General features: G+C 37.5%; 1 protein-coding gene across 1 annotated transcript; it reads right to left on the bottom strand.

Moving 5' to 3' along the window:
• Nucleotides 1-13,310: 13,310 nt before the first annotated feature.
• On the bottom strand, nt 13,311-13,859 carry LOC116137347. The gene has a single exon (XM_031423035.1). The coding sequence runs from the start codon at nt 13,857-13,859 to the stop codon at nt 13,311-13,313; it is 549 nt and encodes a 182-aa protein (XP_031278895.1).
• Between the last annotated feature and the right edge of the window lie 8,981 nt (nt 13,860-22,840).

The following is a 22,840-nucleotide window of genomic DNA, read 5'->3' as shown; positions in this document are numbered from 1 at the left end:
CTTGACATACCTCAGCACCCTCTAGGCTGCCTTGAGATGGATTTCACTCCGGCTGGCAATGATTTTGGAGAGAACACTTACTGCAAACATTAAGTGTGGTCTGGTGGCAATCAAATACAGTAGGCACCCAATTAGACATCTATACATTTTTTCATCAATTTTTGCAGCCCCACCATCTTTGCTCAACTTCAAATTTGCAACCAGAGGAGTGTCAACTGGTTTGCATCTGTCTATGTCAAACTTTTGCAGAATTTGTTAGAGTAGATGCCCTAGAGCCAATCAATTATTGTAGAATTGACTCTTTGTAATAATGTTCATTAATCAATAATAAAAGGCATTTTATTCTATATCGCATAAATCATTATTATTGCAATATGTATTGATATATGTCCTTAGAATGGTAGAACCGTGACGAGGGTATCAAGTGTTTCAAATCTTGATAGTGAGAACCCTATGACAAATAGGGGCTTCTAATACGTCGTAGCCCTAGTATTATTCTGGAAGTAGGCACAGATAATACGGTAAGGCTATCATAGTGTTGAACGACCCTGTCGAAAGGCAGTGACTGATCTCACTTGTCAAGGTTGTTTGGTGACAGCCTGGTGCAACACATGGGTGCTTGCTGTAGGCGATTACACCGCAGCAAGTTCACTGGACTGACCCACCAGAGGATTCCATATGCAGGTAACCCTAGTGTCTATGGAATAAATCCTCTAACGAATGGTGGTGCATGTGATCCTTAGACTTGAGATCACCGGAGCGCCTTGTACACCGATTGGTGCAGTTTGACACTAGCCTAACGCAGTTCTTTTCAGAGCTGTCAATACGGTGGTGATTGGCTACATCAAGGAGTGATCAAGACTATGGTGGATTGACAGAGGATTCATCACTCCCGTGTACGGAGAAGTTATCTCACGCGACAATTCAGTATATGGCGATGACACTAAAACTGTGGCCACAAGGGATTGAGTTGTTGCTCTATCCAGATTATAACGGGTCATTGGTCCAGAAACTGAATAATATATTGAGAGTAACCGAAGGTTGACACTATTCTATGCCTTCGTCTCGTCGAGATAACGAAGATGAAGGATCAAATTGTACGGTAACCATATCGTTGACAGGTAACTACTTTTCTGAATCTGAATCTATCGGGTGGCCATGATGCCTTGCTAGGGGCCAATCTGGTCTATGTATAAGTGAGACGATTAATTGGTGTTATCGCGATACTATACACTACCGGTATGATGAGGAGCCTATGGGTCACACACATAGAAGATAATTTAAGAGAAGAGAAGAAGGGCGTTTTCGTCTTTTTGGGTGAAAGGGTATTTTGGTAATTCACAGTGCAATTAAATTTGCTGAGGTCGTAGCCTTATTTAATTTGTTAGAAAAATTAAATAAGTGAAATTCCGTTTAATATTTGTTCGCATATTTTAAATAAATTATCATTATGTTAAATGTTAATATATATTATTAAATATATATATTAATGATTTTTAATTGAAATAATGATGAAATAAAAAATATCTAATTTGGGTGTTTGGCAACATGGGGTGTTTGGGTTGGAGCCCAAGCCGATTCCATGTGGGAATAGGGCAACTTGGTTTGCCTATAAAAAGAATAGTGTTTGTGTGATTAATAATTAATTCATTTTTTGCCTTTTTTATTAAAGAAAAGATAAACACACAGCAGCCTTTTGGAGACTCTCCCACGCCACTTTCATCCTTTTGATTGAAAAATCAAATACTCCTTTTCTTCTTGATTTCTTAAGGCCAAGAGGATCTAGCAAATCCTCCTTGGTTCTTGTTTATTGTCTTCGTGTGGACCTCTACGGTTCGATCCTATACTTGGATCGGTAGCAAACACGTCAGACATATTGGGGGAGCCTTCAACGTGGGTATGATCTAAACTTTAGATTTATTTTATTTTCGCAGATTCTTGATATTAACATAAACTGTAAAATTTGTGCCTTGATTTTGGCTTTAAGGAACGATCTACGTTGTATAAATTTTTTTTTTCCGCTGTGCAATCGGGTCGTTTCCTAACAGTGGTATCAGAGCCTAAGGTACTAGATTTTACGGTTTAATATGGTTGATTACATGTGTTTTGTTGACAACATGCTGCCCTGATGAATCTGCCATGAAAACCCAGATTTTGTTAAATCTGAAAAATCTGTAAATCCACTTTTGAATGAATGAATCAATTATTAAAGTGATTTAATAATGTGTTGATGAATGTATTATTGGTTGGTTATATCCTGGTTGAACGTGTGTGCGTTTGATTTGATTTGGATTCATGTTTGTACATGAAAAACTGCAAAAACGCAACTGTACGAATTGGGGATTTCCAAGCTCGTTGCGGCGATGTCCCTCTGGAAAGTTTCGCCGCGGTGAAGATAAAACCTTCGCCGCAGCGAAGTCTGTGGCGCGAAGTACTACTGTAAACCTCGCCGCGGCGAATAAACCTTCGCCACGGCGAAGCTTGCAGCTTTCCCAATTTTGTATTTTTTGCGTAGGGTCTAATTTGCAGTTTTTTAATAACCTGTAAAGCCAATATACATTCTGCACATTTAAGAGGGTAATTAATTAATAACCCACCTAATTCAAAAAATTGATTATTTTTGAAATGTATGCTTTGTACTTGGTTGTATGGCATGGTGCCCGGTATATGAGCCTTAGACCTAAAGGTGAAGTGTTTAAATTATTTTGGGTATGTATGGCTGTAATATTTTAAATAGGGCCTGCGTGTCCTGCCTTCTCTCCTCTTCTTGATGTACATTCTTTTCTCATCTCATTCACCTCGAATGTAAATCGAGGTTTCTAAATTGTTGATGTAAAATTAGTTTAATATTAATTTTTATTGTAAATTTAGAATGATGTTTTTGTAATGTACTTGGAGTCGAGCAAAGGACGAGGCAACCATACTTGAAGACTCAAGATGTTTATTACAGGACCCCTAGGTGACCCACCGATCCTCAGGGCTCGAGGAGATCGGTTTTAGTTGGGCCATGTACCGGTAGTTTAATATTTTGTTTGAATGCATGCTAAGGTTGAATGTTGAATAACAGCCAAACAATGCATTCTAACAAAGATAATAATCTGATAAACATTAAATAACAAACCCCTCAACTAAGTATTTAAGTCACGAATGCCTTCCATCACCATGGTTTTAATCAAACCACTGTTCGTCGGAACCTTGTTCGCCAAGCGAAGGGTACACTTCTACCAGTGGGAGGTTAAAATTCATTGGAGTTTTCCTTAATGGTGATGGTCGACTTAAATGACGGTTTTGCTTGTTCGCCAAAGCGAAGGTTGATAACGCGTCATAGGCAAAGTAGAGCAGTACACATATTGTGTGTACGTGGTGACATGTAGTGTCCACTCTACTGATACTGAGAATCACACTTGAGGACAATGGTTGGAGCCATTAGATTGTGTGATTGGCTTGTGCTTTTTCACATTTAGGTTGATAGTGGAGCTCCAACTAGTGTGGATTAATTGTTGTTGGCCTACCTAATCAACTCATTTTTGCTTGTTCGCCAAAGCGAAGGTTTGAAATGGGAAGGATGGGATCTCGGTCCACTGAGAAAGCCAACGGGCTTTCCCGAGTTAATAGTGAGGGCTATTGGCTTAGTGAAATAGTGGGAGCATCGTTTAATAAAAGACCATAAAATTAAATGAACTTTTAATAACTTATCTTTTCTGCAATTGTAGATTCACCAAAAATGAGCATTATGAACCTGCACCGATAATCGAAAAAGAAAATAGGTTGGATGGATCCAATTCTCAGAATGGTATCGTAATCTCTGATATACTACAGTCAAAAAGAAATTGTATATCCTTGAAAAGCCATACTGGCTGAGCCTGATCCTGATGCCACTCAGGAAGTTAAGGATACTATCAAAGTTCCTTGATGATGCTGATAGCGTACAATGCTGATGTTAGCAGATGACACATATCTGCAAAAGCAGCATGAATGGTGCTTCTTCCATAATCTACACCTCAAGGAGCTTTACAAACAAATGCTCGACATGAGAGGTCAAAGTGCGAAGCATTGTTTGGGAGTCGTTGACTGAGGGTGCCCCAGTTGGTCCTCATGTGCTCAAGATGATCGAGCATATAGAGGCTGAGGACTTTGGGATGTGGCTTGGATGCAGAATTACAAATGGATTTAATTCTGCAATCCTGCCTGACTCTTATGCCCGTTCATAATGAATTTCATATGAACATGATGGAGAAAACCCGTCAAACTTCTGAACAGTGAGGAGCAGAGTAGGACTTGAAAAAGTCCAAGCCTGTTTTACTGGTGCTGCTAGTAAAGCAAAGGGTAACGGCAAGGGTAAGGCTAAGGCCAAACCCAAGCCCAAGCCTAAAGGACAGGTTGCTCTTGGTCTGAGTGGCATAGGAAAATGCAAGGTGTCTCTTCTTTTGTGGCAAGCCTGGCCACTGGAGGAAACACACAAGGCTTTCCTCGCAAGCAAGAGAAGTCAGAGGCTACGACTTCAGGTACTTTCATGATTGAGATTAACTTCTCTCCCTCAACATCTTGGGTCATGGACACAGATGTGGTACTCACATTTGTATTGATGTGCAGGACTAAGGCAGAGTAGAGTGCTCGCCAAGGGAGAGGTGGATCTACGAGTTGGAATGGAGCACATGTGGCTGCATTAGCTGTAGGGACTTATTGTTTATCTTTGCCTACGGCGTATGTTGGAACTACATAACGTTATCACGTATCTCTATTTCTAGAAATATTATTTCAGTATCCGTTTTGGATAATATGGGGTATCATTTTGAGATATCTAATGGATTGTTGTCCTTTAGTTTGAATGGTATTCTATTTGGAATTGCCGGTTATATAATGGATTATATGTTCTTGATTTAAACAATAAAAATATTCTCAATATTGAAACCAAGAAAGCTAAACATAGCGATCAAAACCAAGCAAGCTAAACAGCGATCAAAACCAAGCATATCTTTGGCATAATAGATGTGTTCATGTAATAAGACTCGCATTGCAAAACTCAAAGGAATGGAGTTTTGGCCCTTTTTGACTTCCAGTCATTTGAGGTATGCGAGTCATGCTTTTTAGGCAAGATGACCAAGTCTCCTTTCACAGGACAAAGTGAAAGGGCTACTGAACTGTAGGCATCATCCTAGTGATGTATGTGGTCCCTAACAGTTGAAGCCAGAGGTGGATATCATACTTCATCACATTTACTGATGATTTCAGTAGATAGGTGTATGTCTACCTTATGAGACATAAATCTGAAGCCTTTGATAAATTCAAGGAATTCAAGAATGAAGTACAGAATATGTTGGCAAAAGTATAAAGCTCTTCGGTCGGATCGAGGAGGTGAATACTTAAGCTCAGGGTTCAGAGTACCTGAAGGAAGGGATAGTATACAACTCACCCCTCCTTATACACCCCAACACATGAGTGTCAGAAAGGAGAATAGGACCTTACTTGACATGGTTAGGTCCATGATGAGTTTTAGTGATTTACCTGCATCGTCTGGGGTTATGCCCGAAGACTGCGACTCACGTTTTGAACCTTTTGTCGTCAAAGTCTGTAGATAAGACTCCATATGAGCTATGGAGTGGGCGAAAGCCCAACTTGTCTTATCTAAGGATTTGGGGTTGCGAAGCTTATGTTAAGAAATTGACTTCGACAACTGGGCCCAAAATCCTGTAAATGTTATTTTGGGGTTTCTAAAGGAGACCAAAGGATACTATTTCTACCACCAGAAGAGCGCAAAATTTTTGTTGCTCGATCTGTGTCTTCCTAGAAAAGGAATATTTTCTAAGAAGTACTAGTGGGAGAAAAGTAGAACTCGATGAAGTTCTAGAACCACAGATATACTAGACGAAGGACGGGAATGTGCCACAAGAAGTGTTGAGCATTATGAGGAGGTTACTCCAAACTTGTGGATCAAAGTGAACCACCTCAGGTAGCACAGGAGCTACGTAGATCTGGGAGAGTATGCCATGAGCCCGAGAGATACGGTTATCTCGTACTCAACATGGTGACGTACTAGTCTACCAAGACGATGAACCCAGAACCTACGAAGACGCTATATCGGATCCAGATTCCGTTAAATGGCTTGAAGCCGATCGAAACTACTGAATGATCCATGTACCAGAACCAGTGGGTCTCTGGTGGAACTACTGAAGGGGTAAACCCATAGGGTGTAAATGGGTCTTCAGAAGAAGACTGACATGGATGGCAATGTGCATACTTATAAAGCACGGCGGTTGCCAAGGTTTCAAAAAAATTCATGCCATTGACTATAAGAAACCTTTTCGCCGGTTGCCATGATTAAATCCATCCGGATTATGCTTGCAATTGCTGCATATCATGACTATGAGATTGGCAAATGGATGTCAAACTGCTTTCCTGAACGGAAACCTTGAGGAGGATTGTATATACAACACTGATGGTTTCGTTCTTGATAGTCAAGTTATAAGGATGCAAGTTGCAAGATATCTATTTATGGACTCAAGCAAGCTTCAAGGAGCGGAACATCGTTTTGATGAAGTTGTAAAAGAATTCGGTTTTATCAAAAACGAAGATGAGCCCTGTGTTTACAAGAAAGTGAGTGGGAGCGCAGTAGCATTCCTAGTGTTGTATGTCGATGACATACTCTGATCTGGAATGATATACTGAACTTGCAGTCGGTAAAGACTTGGTTATCCAAGTGCTTCTCCATGAAGGACTTGGGGAAGTAGCCTACATCCTTGGTATAAAGATCTACGTGATAGATCGCGTAGGTTGCTTGGCCTAAGTCAGAGTGCATATATTGACAAATACTGAAACGATTCAGTATGGAAGAATCCAAGAAAGGATTTCTTCCGATGTCACATGGTGTTAATCTTTCTAAGAATTGTGTCCTAAAACACAAGATGAGAGAGATAGGATGAATAGTACTCATATGCATCAGCATTGGATCCATCATGTATGTCATCATGTGCTCGGATTGATGTCTCATGTGCCTTGAGCACTTATAGTAGATATCAATCGGATCCAGGTGAGCGTCACTGGATGGCTGTCAAGAATATTCTTAAGTACCTGAAGAGGACTAAGGATATGTTCTTGGTTTATGGAGGGGAAGATGAGCTCACTGTAAGATACAGTGATGCCAGTTTCCAAACGGACAAAGATGATTATTGATCGCATCAGGGTTTGTATTTTGTCTCAATGGCGGTGCAATGAGCTGAAGAGCTCTAAGCAAAGCACTGTAGCGGACTCTACAATGAGGCTGAGTATATTGCATTGTTGATGCGGCCAAGAGGCATTCTGGATTAAGAAGTTCGTCACTGACTTGGTGTGGTTCCCCACGATTGTTGATCCTAGACATCTATTGTGACAACAATGAGCAATTGTCAAGCGTAGGAACCACGGTCTCTCAAAGTCTAGACACTACTCGACGATTCCATCTCATCAGAGAATAGTTGAGAGAAGACGTACAATTAGAAGTGCATACTGACGACAATCTCGCAGATCCTGACAAAGACGCTCTGTCGCAGCAGAAGCATGAAAGGCACTAAGATCATTTGGATCAAATACATGAATGATTGGTTATAGTGCAAGTGGGAGATTGTTAGAGTAGATGCCCTAGAGCCAATCATTATTGTAGAATGACCTTTTGTATAATGTTCATTAATCAATAATAAAAGCATTTTATTCTATATCGCGTAAATCATTATTATTGCAAAATTATTGATATATGTCCTTAGAATGGTAGAACCGTGACGAGGGTATCAAGTGTTCAAATCTTGATAGTGAGAACCCTATGCACACTATGGTGGCCATTCTAGAAACGTCCGACCCCAGTATTATTCTGAATAAGGGCACAATAAACGGTAAGGCTATCATGTGTTGAACACCCTGTCGAAAGGCAGTGACTGATCTCACTTGTCAAGGTTTGTTTGTGACAACCTGGTGCAACACATGGGTGCTTGCTGAGGCGATTACACCACAGCAAGTTCACTGGACTGACCCACCAGAGGATTCCATATGGATGGTAACCCTAGTGTCTATGGAATAATCCTCTAACGAATGGTGTCATGTGATCCTTAGACTTGAGATCACAGGAGCGCCTTGTACACCGATTGGTGCAGTTTGACACTAGCCTAACGCAGTTCTTTTCAGAGCTGTCAATACGGTGGTGATTGGCGCATCAAGGAGTGTATCAAGACTATGGTGGATTGACAGAGGATTCATCACTCCCGGGTACGGGAAGTTATCTCACGGCGTAATTCAGTATATGGCGATGACACTAAACTGTGGCCACAGTGGGATTGAGTTGTTGCTCTATCCAGATTATAATACGGGTCATGGTCCAGAAACTGAATATATAATATCGAGAGTAACCGAAGGTTGACACTATTTCTATGCCTTCGTCTCGTCGAGATAACGAATGATGAAAGGATCAAATTGTACGGTAACCATATCGTTGACAGGTAGCTACTTTGCTGAATCTGAATCTATCGGGTGGCCATGATGCCTGCTAGGGGCCGATTTTGGTCTGTTTAAGTGAGACGATAATTGGTGTTAATCGCGATACTATACACTACCGGTATGATGAGGCCTATGGGTCACACACATAGAAGATAATTTAAGAGCCAAGAAGAAAGAAGGCGTTTTCGTCTTTGGGTGAAAGGTTTTTTGGTAATTTCACAGTGCAATTAAATTTGCTGAGGTCGTAGCCTTTATTTATTTGTTAGAAAAATAAATAAGTGAAATTCCGTTTAAATATTGTTCGCATATATAAATAAATTATCATTATTGTTAAATGTTAATATATTATATTAATATATTATTATTGATTTTTAAATTGAAATATGATAAAATATAAATATCTAATTTGTGTTTGGCAACATGGGGGTTTGGGTTGGAGCCCAAGCCGATTCCATGTGGGAATAGGGCAACTTGGTTTGCCTATAAAAGAATAGTGTTTGTGTGATTAATAATTAATTCATTTTTTGCCTTTTTGATTAAAGAAATAAACACACCAGCCTTTTGGAACTCTCCCACACCACTTTCATCCTTTGATTAAAAATCAATACTCCTTTTCTTCTGATTTCTTAAGGCCAGGAGGATCTAGCAAATCCCTCATGGCTCTTGTTGATTGCTTCGTGTGGACCTCTACAGTTCGATCCTACTTAATCGGTAGCAAACACGTTCAGAGACAATATTGGTGGGCCTCCAACGTGGGTATGAATCTAAACTTTGATTTATTTTATTTTCTGCAGATTCTTGATATTATACATAAACTGTAAAATTTGTGCCTTGATTTTGGGCTTTAAGGAACGATCTACGGTTGTTATAAAATTTTTTTCCGCGTGCAACCGGTCGTTTCCTAACAGAATTTCATTGGAAAATTTCCTTTGGTTAACAAATATCCATGATGACTTTGGTGGATCTCTATTCCAAGAAAATACGACATTTCCCCAAGGTCAGTCATTTCAAATTCTTGTGCATGGCCATTTTAAACTTCTCAAGCTGAGTTGAGCTGCTTCCCATGATGAGTAAGTCATCAACATACAATACACTATAGTGAATTCCTCTTCCAGCCTCCTCACATATATTGTATGTTCATTTGGGCTCCCTGCATATCTCAAGCTGACCAAATGCTCATTAATTCTACTATACTAGGCTCTAGGGCCTTTTCAGGCCATAGTGCTTTCCTCAGCAAATAGACTTTATGCTCTACCCTTCCACTTCATATCCCTCTGGTTGCTCCACATAAATTTCCTCATTGAGCCAACCATTTAGGAAGGTAGATTGACATCTAGTTGATAGATTCTCTAATAAAATTGGGCTGCCAAGGCAAGGAGAAGCCTAATTGTGTCATGCCTAGCCACGGGTGCAAATGTGTCCAGAAGTCTACTCCAAATTGTTGAGCAAACCCCTTGACAACGATAATCCGTGGTTATACAATTTTCTTTAGTCTTTTTATTCGGATTTCAAGTACTTTGTGGTGCATTTTGACCTGAATTGTTGTTTAATTCTTTCATTTTGTGTTTCAAGTTAAAATAGACAATTTATGCAAATAAGGACAAATTGGAAGTTTTTGACCCAAAAGTTAGCGATCTCAGAAGTTAGGAGAGTTCTGAAACAAGATAAAGCACGATGAGGCTTGTTCCAAAGGGAGAGCATCGAGAATCGAAGAAGGAATCGAAGAAGCAAAGCAGAGTAGCAGTTCTGTAAATTCATAACTTGTCCAGTAGCTTCGCCCCGGCGAAGATTGTCCTTCGCTGTGGCGAAGTATGCCAGACACGCTCTAGATCTGTTTCTTTTCTCGCCGCGGCGACAGTCATTATTTATGTTTTGTTAACGCACAGTTTTACTTTGTGCGTGTTTTTGGGCAAGGTGTAAAAGAAAACTAAGCCTTTTGTCCAAGGGTCTTCGTTTTTGGTTAAACAACTTTTACATATTCTTTGGATGAGTTTTTAGGCGATTTTGGATTGTAACAGGGTAAGATTCGATTCTAACTAAGGGATTCATCTTTTGGGAGATTTCTTAACTTTATCTCAGTTCATTATGTTCAACTTGATTATTTGTGTTTTCGTTTTGTATATTGATTTAGCTATGAACTAACCATTTTTGGGTTAGGGTTTGATTAGTTTGGATTTTTATGGGTTAAGTGTTTGATTGTTTTATTTTCATATGAGTATGCTTTGGTTGTGTGTTTACTCTGAGTTTTAATGCTTTATGTGATGAACATGATGAGATTGAAATGAGTCATGTTAGCTTCTTGGGTAATCACCATTATAATATTGGATGCTGAGATAGATTCAAGAATAATGAAATCATTGTAGGATTCTTTTGCTTAATGAGTTTGGAATTGTTAACCTTCAAATTGTTGGGTGCGGAAGGTTAATAGGAGAATAGGAAAACATAGCTCGAGAGGGTTTGTTTACATCTAGTGAGTTCGATTTACAACCATTGCGTATGAATGTGATTGTAGTGTAATTTTTAGGTTTAACCCTAAAATCCAAATGAAGTCAAAACCCACCTTTTTTACTTGAATTGATTATCCGTTTTAATATTGCACTTTTAGTTAAATTGTAGTTTAAAATTTATTGTTAAGTTTATTGCAATTAGCTCCCATCAATCCAAAGAATCGTTTGCTTCAACTTGATAACATAGAAAACTTAGTGCTTAACTACAATCCCCGCGTGTGAACCTACTTTTACTCATCATTTTATTACTTGTGCGATTAGTATACTTGCTACATTTTGCATGTTGTAGGAAACACGCATCAACAACCAATCTTGCTTTACGTTTATACATTGATCCATTAGCCTTCAGCTTCTTTTTGTAAATCCATTTGACTTGAATTACTTTCCTAGTTGCTGGTCCGTCAACTAATTCCCATGTGCCATTATTTTCAATCATTTTTATCTCCTCCTCCAATGCATTCCTCCAAACCTCTGACTTGGCAGCCTCCTTAAAATTTGCAGGTTCAAGTAAGGCTGCATTGCACCTCTCATAAACCTCTGCCAAAGTCTTTGTTCCCTGAACTGGAAAGTCCTCATCAAAATCTGCCTCTTCTGGATCATCATGTCTACCCACTGCTATGTCTGTCAACTACCCTCTTGTGTCCGCTTCAACCTCATTTTTCTCCTAGTTCCAGAACCCACTTTCATCTACCTCCACATCTCCAGTGATGTGAATTTTCTTGGTTACTGGAACATAGACTCTATAGGCCTTGGATTGCTCATTATAGCCTATAAAGATCCCTGTCATGGCCTTCTCATCCAGTTTGCTTCTTTTAACTGTTGGAATGAGTGCATAGCACACACTCCCAAAAATCCTCAGATTTCTAACCGAAGGCTTCACTCCATACCAGGCCTCATAGGGTGTTTGATTAGTTAAGGCCTTGGTGGGGAGTCTATTAAGCAAATAGACCCCTATGTTCACTGTCTCTTCCCAAAAGGACTTGGGCAGCTTCTTCTGAGCAACCATGCACCTGGCCATCTCCATAACAGTCTTATTCTTCCTCTCACTGACTCCATTCTGTTGTAGAGTATAGGGACTGCTAAACTGGTGCACAATTCCAGCTTGCCTGCAGATTGTTTCAAACTCAGTGGAGGTATACTCACTCCCATTGTCACTTCTGACAGTTTTGATGCTAAATCCAGTTTGGTTTTCAACTTGCAGCTTAAACCTTTCAAACATAGCTGTAACTTCACTTTTCTGTTTCAAAAAGTAAACCCAGCACATCCGGGACCAGTCATCAATGAATAGAACAAAGTATTTGCTTCCATTTAGAGATGGTGTCTGCATATAAGCTGGAGCTTCTCAGTAGCTCTCCAAGCTTTGTTTGCAGGGAATGGTTGTCTACTCATCTTTCCAAGCTGACAGGTAGCACATACAACCTTGGTTTCTACAATTTCTACCAGGTTCTAGGCCAATTCTTCGGTCTAAATTTCCCTAAGACCATGATAATTAAAATGGCCTAATCTTTTGTGCCATAATTCTGACTCATTCAAACCAGCAGTATAAGCTTTAGGTTCTGGTTTTTTCAGCCTAATAGGGAAGCTTTTTCCCATCATTCTAACCCTCATTAACTCACTGCCTTCACTGTCCAGGATTGTGCAAAACTGATCCTGGAAGTGCAGGGCATACTTTCTTTCTAACATTTGTCCTACACTAAGCAAATTATGGCTTATATTAGGCACATACAAAACGTTAGGGATTAGTTTGATATCTGAACTTGTTTGCACAACAATGTCTTCTCTTCCTTTGACAGCCACAAACTCCCCATTTCCAACTTTAACTTTGGAATGGTATGACTTGTCCAAGTTGACAAAGTCCTCTAGGTTTGCTGTCATATGATTAGTGCAGCCATTGTCTATCAATCATGCATCATTGTAGGCTTGAACTGCACAGCATGAAGCCACAAACAATTGCTTAGAATCTGAATTTGGCTGCTGATCCTCAACAATCTTTGCTTGCTGTGTTGACTAGTTTGGTTTGTTCTTGCACACCTTTTCAATATGACCATATTGTTTGCATGCTCTACATTGAATGTTAGGTCTGAACAAACACCTTTTTTCAGCATAACCTTTTTTCTTGCAGTGAGTACACCGTGGAAACTCTTTCATTCCACTTGGTTTGCTCCACTGGTTGGCCATTTTCTCCTTCCCCTTCTTATCTCTAGCAGGCCTTTTGCTTCCTCCCTGACCAGGTTTGCTTTTGAGTCTTGCCACCATTGCACCCTCACTTGAGTCCTCTTGCCTCAACAATCTCCTTTGCTCTTGAGCTTGCAAGGCATACACCAATTCGGTGAGAGTGATTTGTTACAAGTCCTTAGAATCCTCAAGTGAAGAAATCTTGGATTCAAACCTCTCGGGTAGACTCACTAGGACTTTCTCTACTATCCTTTTATCTGTCATTTCCTCTCCCATTAACCTGATTTTATTCACCACATTCATCAACGTATCTACATATTCCTTCACTGATTCTGACTCTTGCATCTTCAGCATTTCAAACTCCCTCCTTAAGTTCAATATATGCATGTTTCTTGTTGTATCACTACCACCGAACTCCTCTTTGAGTTTATCCCATGCTTCCTTGGTTGCCTCATATGCCACGATCCTTGTAAACACCTGTTCAGTCACTGCTGCATGGATATGTGACAAGGCTCTAGGTGACTTGGTGGCTTCCTCATCATGTAGCCTAATCTGACTCAGAGAGGGGTTTGGCCCCAATGCCGGTGGCTGTTTGTCCTCTTCAACATACTGCCATAAACCTTGTCCCCTCATAAAGGTTTTCATTTTGACAGCCCATATGTGGTATTGATCACCGTTGAAGATTGGAGGAGTAAGGGAGGTTGTGTGCTGTGCCATTGAATCAGGCTGTGTGGAGTTTAACAGGCAGTTTCACCGTAATAGAGGCTGAGAAAGTGGGTGAGGAGGGATGAGTTTATTAGGCCCTTAAGATCAGTAGAGCTCTGATACCAATTGTTGGTTCAGATAGTGTGCTGGAGAGTATGAAAATGAGAGTGTTTTGCAATGGAAAGAGATGGCATAAGCTGAGAAAATATAAGTTCTCTATCTTTCGTTCACTGAACATAGATACACTTATACAAAACAGCCCCACTGTTTCACCTAAGCTAACTATTGCAGAGGACTAAAATATTACATTTGAATTTAAATAAAAAAATCTACCAAAACATGTCTTAATCCCAACTAAACATGTCATACAAAAGTAACTTGAGTGTGCCAAATAACTGCTGCATCAACTACTGCAGCCTAATCAAAAAACAGAATAGTTGGCGCCAAAATGTTGCTTGAATCATCAGCCGAATTTGTCCCATTTCCAGCAGGTTATCACCAACTTCATCAATTTCTCAATTTCATGAATTGAAGCAGAAGTTGAGTGTTGTTGAGGTTGATATTCATGACAATGATGTGGGAAATACTCATGAAAGACTCAACAGTTGCAGTGACTGATAATTAAGCTGATTGAAGTCTGATTATTGATGATTAGTGAGGTGTTTGATGATCAGTGAACTGATTTTTGGTGAGTTGATAATTAGTGAACTGATTTTCGGTGAGCTGATGATTAGTGAGGTGTTTGGTGATTAGTGAACTGATTTTTGCAGTCCGTATAAGTGCTTTTTTTTTTTTTTTTTTTTTTTGCAGTATGGTTAAGTGTATTTTTGCAGTCATTAGTGCATAATGCCGTTGCAGTATTTTTGGTGATTCGGAGGGCAGAGTGCAGTTTTTTTTTTGTTGTTTTTTTTTTTTTTTGGTGATTCGAGCTGCTTATTGTAGTCTAGTTAAGTGCAGCTTGTTTAGTGATTAGAATTAAATGCAGTTTGTTTGGTGATTAAAGCTGAATTTTTTTAGTGATTAGAGCTCATAGAAGTGTTTGCTGATTAGTGAGCTGATTTTTGCAGTCTGGTTAAATGCAGTTTGTTTGGTGATCAGAGCTGAATCTTCAGTCTGGTAAAGTGCAATTTTTTTTTGGTGATTCAGAGTCTGAAATGCAGATTATTGAAGTCTGAAGTGCAGATTAAAGAAGTCTGCTTGCCCACTGACCAAATGAGCAGTTCATTTTATTGAAGTTGTTTATGTTGAAGTCTGAAATGCAAATTGGTGAAGTCTGCTTACCTGCTAATCAAAAGAACAGTTATCTTTGAAGTTTGTTGGTTACTGTTCAATAAGCAGCTCACTGATTTTGTTTTACTATACATTTCCTTTCTTTTGTCCTTATAATTAACTGTACAAAGAATGCTAATTGATCAGGAAGTGTTGATTGATCAGAGTAGCTTTGTTTGAGAGGGAATGTTGGTAAGTGTTGACTCTTCAATTCAAAGCTGATGATGGCAGAAGAAGAAGCTGGAAATGGTAGAAGAAGAGAATTCAGAGTTGTTTGTTTTGGGGGAGCATGTTGACCAGTGTTGACCATCAGCTTATGTTGACCAAATGTTGACTCTGTCTTATAAGTGCTAAACTGTGTCGTTTTGTCTAAAGTTTAGTCTCCATTTCCTTCTTCACTCATCACTCACCTCTTCATATATTAGTGTGCTGAGTTCGTTTGTAATCAATCAATGAAATATCAAGTAAAGAATTCCCTCAAATTTTCTCTCAAATTCGACTCTCTCACAATTTCGCATGGGGGATGGAGAGATTTTGAGTTCTACAAATTTCAATTTTTGGGGAAATGGATTATCGGTTTTGAAGCTATGTTAGAAGTGAGATTTTGAAGATAATATTTTTTTTTTTTTTTTTTTTTTTTTTTTTAATTTTCTTGGCTGCTTATATGGCCTAGGGTGTGGTAGCAACTGAGTTGGTAACTGTTATGTTAAATATTATTTCGATTTACGAGAAATGGTTGTTAGTATAGTATTATTGTAATAAATTTTTAAATTCTGACTAGTGCTATCATAACTTAGAACAAAATTTTCGGAATAGAGACCTACACGGCTACACCAATGCGTTTCTTCGTCATTCTCCATTGACTATCCTAGCATGAATGGATCTGGTATAGTTTGTCAGATACAATGGCAAGATTGCGTCATTTCATCAATATTGTTTTGTATCGATGCATGAAACCAACGTTAAGTCTCAACGTCGGTGCACTAACACTACGTCAACACCATTGTAGCATCTAAGTACGAATCAAACAACCTGACGCTGCCTATCTCAGGGTAATCGTATCCCTTCGGTGTAGGCTAACTGTGTCAAGGTGTCGGAGTTAAGAGCACCATTGGAATTCAAATCTCCTCAATTTCTTTTATTGGCGCAAGCATGGCACTGTGTATCTACATTTGAAGGATCTTTTGGTTGAGTCCCGACACCTACCCCGCATCGAATTATGAATATTATCAAATTTGAATAAAAAAATGAAGACAAATACCCATCTTTCATCCCATATCATATTCATGCAGTATAATAATTTTCATTTATCTCACACTGCCTTTTTCATTTCTCCATTTCAATCTTACCCTGAATCAAATAAATCCAAAACGAATCAATCCTCTCCCATCCTTACCTGCTCCTCCAATAGAGAAATTCCCGATCCGACAACTTCAGTCTGTTTCTCTCAGTTTCACTCACAAGAACAGTTCTCTGATTCTAGCAAGTGTAATGTTGAGTCTTTTTTTCTTTGGATTATTGTTTATCTTCATGTGGTATGTTTACTCTCATAGAGAATTGAAGAATTGAAGAAAGAGTAATGAATTGATATCAAGTTCTTATCTTGAAGAATTGAAAAAATTATTGTTTTTACTTAGTTATCCTTTGTGCAAGTATTATAGAGGTAAAGTATGCACCACATTAATAATTAATTTATGGAGCACGTGAAATCCAAGGTATAGATATTGATAAAAGAGATAGAGATAGTTTTAAAAAACTAGTACATGTATCTATGTAGTGTTAGGAATATGCAAAGTCATCTTGGAAGTCCCAAATTTTGCATTCTCTTTAATGTTTTCCTATCAATGTAAATTCTATAAATATATTGTACTATAACATAACCTATGCAATCTTCAACCAATTCAAGTGATACATTTCCTTCTTCCTCTAGAAAATCAACCACGCCACCCAAAGTAATACACGAACTCAATTGACTGGAAATATTTGTGTTGAGTTGTGCAAAATGAAAGAATCAAAGCCCAACTGGAAGCAAAATCTTGCAAGGTGGCTATAAGATACTCATGGTCTTAAGGTATCACAATCCTAAGGATCATAGTATGAAAATGCAAAAAGTTTCGTGCCAATAAGCTCTTAATATGTTTGAGAACCTAGAAATATTTTGGCTTCAACAAGAAGGTGTCTATGCTGGCGAATTATTATGTATATCTGCAAGTTCAAAGATGTGGTAATAACTCTAAAGCATAAATCATTGTCTCAAACAACTTTAGATAAATATTTTATTTTATCTTAAACCTTCAATGTAACATAACATATTTTTTTTTGGCAATATACAGATAATTATTACTATGTGGAGACAAGTCTTTTAAGACGGGACCTAGAAAAACTATAACTTATTACAATGTTGAGTTTATTCTTATTGATACCTAACCCAAGTTGGGACCAAAATTTTATACGACTACATGAAAATTATTCCTATATAGAGTATCACTATAGAGAGGTTCTACTTAGTTTCAACTCCTATGTTACATTAATAGTTTGCTTTCATTATTTTCATTATTTACAGTTGTTGTTTGCTATAAGGACATTCTAGAAATTTGTATGAATGGTTTATAAATTGGGAGCTAGCTTGAAACAGTATAGGGAAAAAGGGCTTTCTTGACAGGGATTCCCCATCAAGAAGGGGGTACAATGACAGTTTTTGAACTGTCATTGTAGCCCCTGTCATGAAAGGCTCATGACAGTTTTCAAACTGTCAAAGACCTCTTGACAGATTCTTGATAGTTAGATAACTGTCAAGGATTTAGCAGAATTTTCAATTTTTTTTTTTTTTTTTTGGATTTTAGCCAAATTTTTTACAGTTTTCATACTGTCAAATTTCGTTTGTTAATTTTTTTTTTAAATTAATGAAATTTTTTTATTATTACGTACTAAATTATAGAATAGTTAAATGAAATGTTTCATAATATTATGACCATTCAATAATATATAATGAGAAATGAAACAATTGATCGAATAATACATATATTACTTTTGCTCTCAGTAAACAAAATTGAATAACAATACATTAATTTTACAATATCGCATAAACAATAATGAAACGTTTGATACATAGTTTTTGCCCTCATTGGCCTCCGACATCACTAAAACAACAATATATAACTAAAGAAAGTTTGTTACGTACATCACCTATTCAGCTCTAACTTCATCGACTTCCGCATCTTCGTATATTTCTTTCCCTATGAACTATAAAAGTAAACACAATAAGACTAATCAACAAATAAATATCAACTATATCTTATTATTCAAAACGGAAAAAAAAAAAAAAAAAAGACTTACATTGTTTTTCAATAATGACAACCCATTCTCTGCTATATCTCATACTATAAAACCCACATTCAACGCATCCTGGTTGAATGGGTCCCTACACAAAATTAATTTGGAAGTAAGCATTAATATTCAAAAGGCAAAACAATATTATAACTGAAAATTAATTGCTTTTGATAATAACAATTCTACGTACCAATACTTTTTGTCACAAGATATTAGCCCTTTTTTTGACACCTTTCGAGCAGAATGGATTAAGATACTACTGTGAAAGTTAAAACAACTTCTGAAATTAACACACAGTATTTGATATTATATAGAGCTTAAAAAATGACATAAGTAGAAATACTAACTTTTGCACTACTTCATGTAAATCCTGCCCAAAATCTCCCCTTAAGGAATCAAGATAGTACACAATTAAAGTCTTCATGTCAATAGCAACAAGAACCCAATGAAACCTATGAACAAAATTGCATAAGTACCCAATAAAACAACCACAATGAATCAAACAATGAATATGGCACAATTTAGCAACAGATGCACTCTCAATAATGTTTCAATCCTAATATGTCAGAATAATCAAATATAATCACAAACATCATGGATGATCAAAAGTGAATTGAAATTCATGAAGCCATATTTATGCAGATTTTTCACTAAGAAAGCAAGGCAAAAAGCAAATTCTTCACACGTAAATATATGTAGGGGCCAGCAACTACACAACTATCCCTTCAAACACAACTACTGCTTGAATGTTTAAACACTCAATATCCCTTCAAACACAACAACTAATTACCATTCCACACTTGATTCTTCACACGCAAATAACATCTAACCGCCCTCCAGTGCAGATTCTTCACACGCAAATAACACATAACCACCCCTCCACTAACAATTATCAATAACAAAAGGAAAGTAACAGACTATAGTCCCAACAATTCCTTCCACTAACCACTTTATTCTTCACATGCAAATAAACCTAAGCACCCTCCACTAACATTGTTTTTAAATCTTAAAAATAGATTATTCAAACAAGATTAAAAGTAAGGAAATCAATGAATTACTAACCCTGGGTTGTATGGCACTATAATTAAATTCTTGTTCTTCACACTTGCCAACCAAAGATCATAGTCCAACAATATCCATAATGGAAAAATGCAGTATTGAGTCACCATATCAATCCGACCCAACACAAAAACTAAATTCCCTAAAATTAAAGCTTAACCAAAACTCATCTCAAAGGAATCACACCTTAACCACACATGAAAAGATAATAAGCATTTATTAATTATTATCAGGGTAAAATACTAGTTCTCATAACTCTAATGGCATAGTCACAGTTTTGGATCAACTAGAACATGTTATTTCACTCACTTTTAGTTAACAATTGTAGCATCTCTTTACGCGTAGACACCAAATCAGTATCTCAAAAGGGTTAATATACAGAATGTCACATTATATCAACAAGGAGTTGTGAACCACAGGAAAGGTTAGCAACATTCAGTATGCCATAAATGTCAATGTCCTCTACTCATTAGACAACAAAGCAACAACGAAAACAAAATGAGAGTTTCTCTTAATTATTGATAGCAAATGCTAAGGCTTTTCAATGAAAACTTTCGAAAATGTATCGCTACAGTAAATTTAATCCTCGAGTAAAGGAAGTACCACATCTTTTTATGGATGAAAAACAAAAACAAAAAAACAAAAAAAAAAAAAAAAAAAAAAAAAAAAAAAAAATTAGTGAGACCTTGAATGCTTCTAGAAAATAAATGTTCATGAAATTTTAACCCAGAAGGATCTTATAAAATAGTACTATATATATACATATCATAAGCCACCAACCAAATAATATTTTAGAAAGCCAGCACCAGAACACCTCATTTCAGAAGTAAATACTAGTTGTCTGTATATATAGCAGTTTGGAGGGGGAAAAAAAGAGTGAAGGCAACTTGCCTATTCTTTGTTATAGCATATTATTCCTTTATTCCTTAGCAGAAAGTGCATGCCTTATGGACAAGCACAAGAAATGACAAGTTTACAATTTTTTTATAAATAAAAATTACCAGGAAATGTTGTACTTGTTATACATAACAAGGTATAGCTACTTGATGTTTAGTTTTGAAAGGAAGAAAGCATTGCTGAATTGCCTTCCAGTTTGAATTATATTCCATCATCCCCAGTGCCAAAAATCTATATTAAATTTCAATATAAATAGGAAAATTAGAAGAAACTGGTTTAGTGAAGAAGTCAGTCAGTCACCAAACAAAAAGGCAAAGAAGCATGAAACTCACTCATCCTTTGCATCAGTAAAAAGCACCCAATTTGCAATGGCCATAGGGGGTGGCTTGTGTGGAAATAATAATTGATTAAAAAGGGGAAAAAAAACCTCTGCACTAACTTGGAAATTTCCTTAGGGACTAAAGCAACTGATTGCTTTTTTGTACTTTCGACAAGTGCAGCTCATTGGGAGAAGATGGTACTGTGTTGGTAGATGAGGGAATTTTTTCTTTTGAAGCTTCAGCATTAGCTTGAAAAAATGATGTAAAAGGAAAAGGGAATAAAGGTTCTCTTTCAAAGCAAGTATCATAATTGAATTCCACACAACGTTTTCGATACTCTTGGATGGCTGTCAAAAAAATAATTAATCAATGATAACAATTTCAAAAGTGAACCCCGACAAAAAGTAAATCATTGCAAAATCATGAAGAATAAATTTGATACTATTTTTAAGGTGTAAATGAAGGCCCGTTGGGCTGCTACCAATATAAACCACAAACACCCAAGCAAAGACTATGTCTAGTGCATATTCAAAGACACGAAAAGATTTCTGACAATGTGACATTATTCTCACATTAAATCAAAAGACAACATCAATGCATGTATTATTCTCACCCAAAATTAGTGAAGGCAAGAAAAGATTTTAGGAAGAAAATAACAATCTTACCAGTGATGGTTTGTGACGACGAAGGTGGCGAAGTGACGACTTCACTGATTGTTGCTGCTACCGGGAGCTGCAGAAACAATTAATGGAAGAGATTACGGTGACTCAGGGGAAGAGATTTTGGCAACTCAGGGGAAGAGATTTCAGCGATTTAGTGGAAGAAACTTGGGCAATTTAGTGGAGGAGATTTAGGGTTTATGGGTTCTGATTAGTTTAGTAGTGGAGATTTGGGTGGAAGACACTTTGGTTTTTGGCGGTAGTTTTCTTGCCCTGTTTTTGACTTCGTAGAATTTTCGGGGAAAATGGGTTTTGAGTGTTGATAATGATGGGAAGGGACTTGTGTGGTTTGGTTTGGGTGGAAAATTTTGCCTTAGCAAATTTTGGGGTGGGAAGCCTTGGAGCCAAATTTGAGACCTTTTTTTTTTTTTTTTAAACTTAATCCTTGACAATTAAACACTGTCAAGGAATTAAATTGAACCTCTTAATTTTTACACGATCCTTGACAGTTAAAAAATAGTCAAGAAGTTGTCAAGGAAAATATTTCTTGACCCTTTTTTTTAAAACAATCAAGAAATTCTGTCAAATTTTTTGTCAAGAAAGGCTGTAACGCCCCACTTGAGGTACGTAGTTAAGATTTGCTGTATTGTTTAAATGTTCATTGATTCAGCTTTAATTGAGTTTGTATGTTGAGTTGGTTGAGTGTTTGCCTTGAAATTTGGTTGAAACTTGAGGAATTTTGGAATGGCAGTCTTCGTCGGGGCGAAGAGTAGTCTTCGTCGTGGCGACGTTGGCTTTGTGTATGGCGGTGTCAGCTCTGTAATTTTTCGTCGGGGCGATGGAAGTTTCTTCGCCGCGGCGACGAGTCGACTAAAATGTGTATTGAGGTTTCTAGATATTTCTCCATAGGAGTAAAATGACCATTCTACCCCTAATTAGCAGGAAAAGTGGGAAGTGAAATGTAAGGAAATTTCATGGAGAATAGGGTAAGTGTGGGGGGGTGAGTGTGGGGGTGTGAGTGTAATGAATTACATGATATAGATGGAATTTCCAAGGAAAAGCAAGGGCAATTGGGAAAGGATGGTTATAATTTGAGCTAAAAATGGTTAAGTGAAATAAACTCTTCATTTCATCCATTTCCACCGCCACTCTCATTCTTTACTTTCTTTCAATTTTCCCAAGATTTCTAAGGAGTTTAAGAGAGCTTTTGGGTAATTTTAGTAGAGATTTCATCTAAAGCATCCTAAGGTAAGGATTCTTGCTTTAGATGTGAGTTTTCTTATGGTTATATTGAAGTCTTATATTGTTGTTATTGTTCTTGTTGTTGTTTTAAGTTGTAGAGAGAAGACAAGACAACAAAGGGAAGGAAAAGTGCTAGAGAAGTCACTTTTTCACAAGGTAAGTAAATCCAACCAAGTTGAGTTTTGAATAAGATTTTGAGTAGAGATTTAGAGATTGA

The sequence above is a fragment of the Pistacia vera genome, unplaced genomic scaffold (assembly GCF_008641045.1).
Source record: "Pistacia vera cultivar Batoury unplaced genomic scaffold, PisVer_v2 Contig323, whole genome shotgun sequence".
NCBI classification, from domain to species: Eukaryota; Viridiplantae; Streptophyta; class Magnoliopsida; order Sapindales; family Anacardiaceae; genus Pistacia; species Pistacia vera.
This window is presented reverse-complemented; position numbering and strand designations above follow the sequence as displayed.

What these genes read in the sequence shown, in the direction of transcription:
- LOC116137347 (XM_031423035.1), bottom strand. Translation starts at nt 13,859, where the DNA reads ATGGCACAGCACACAACCTCCCTTACTCCTCCAATCTTCAACGGTGAT.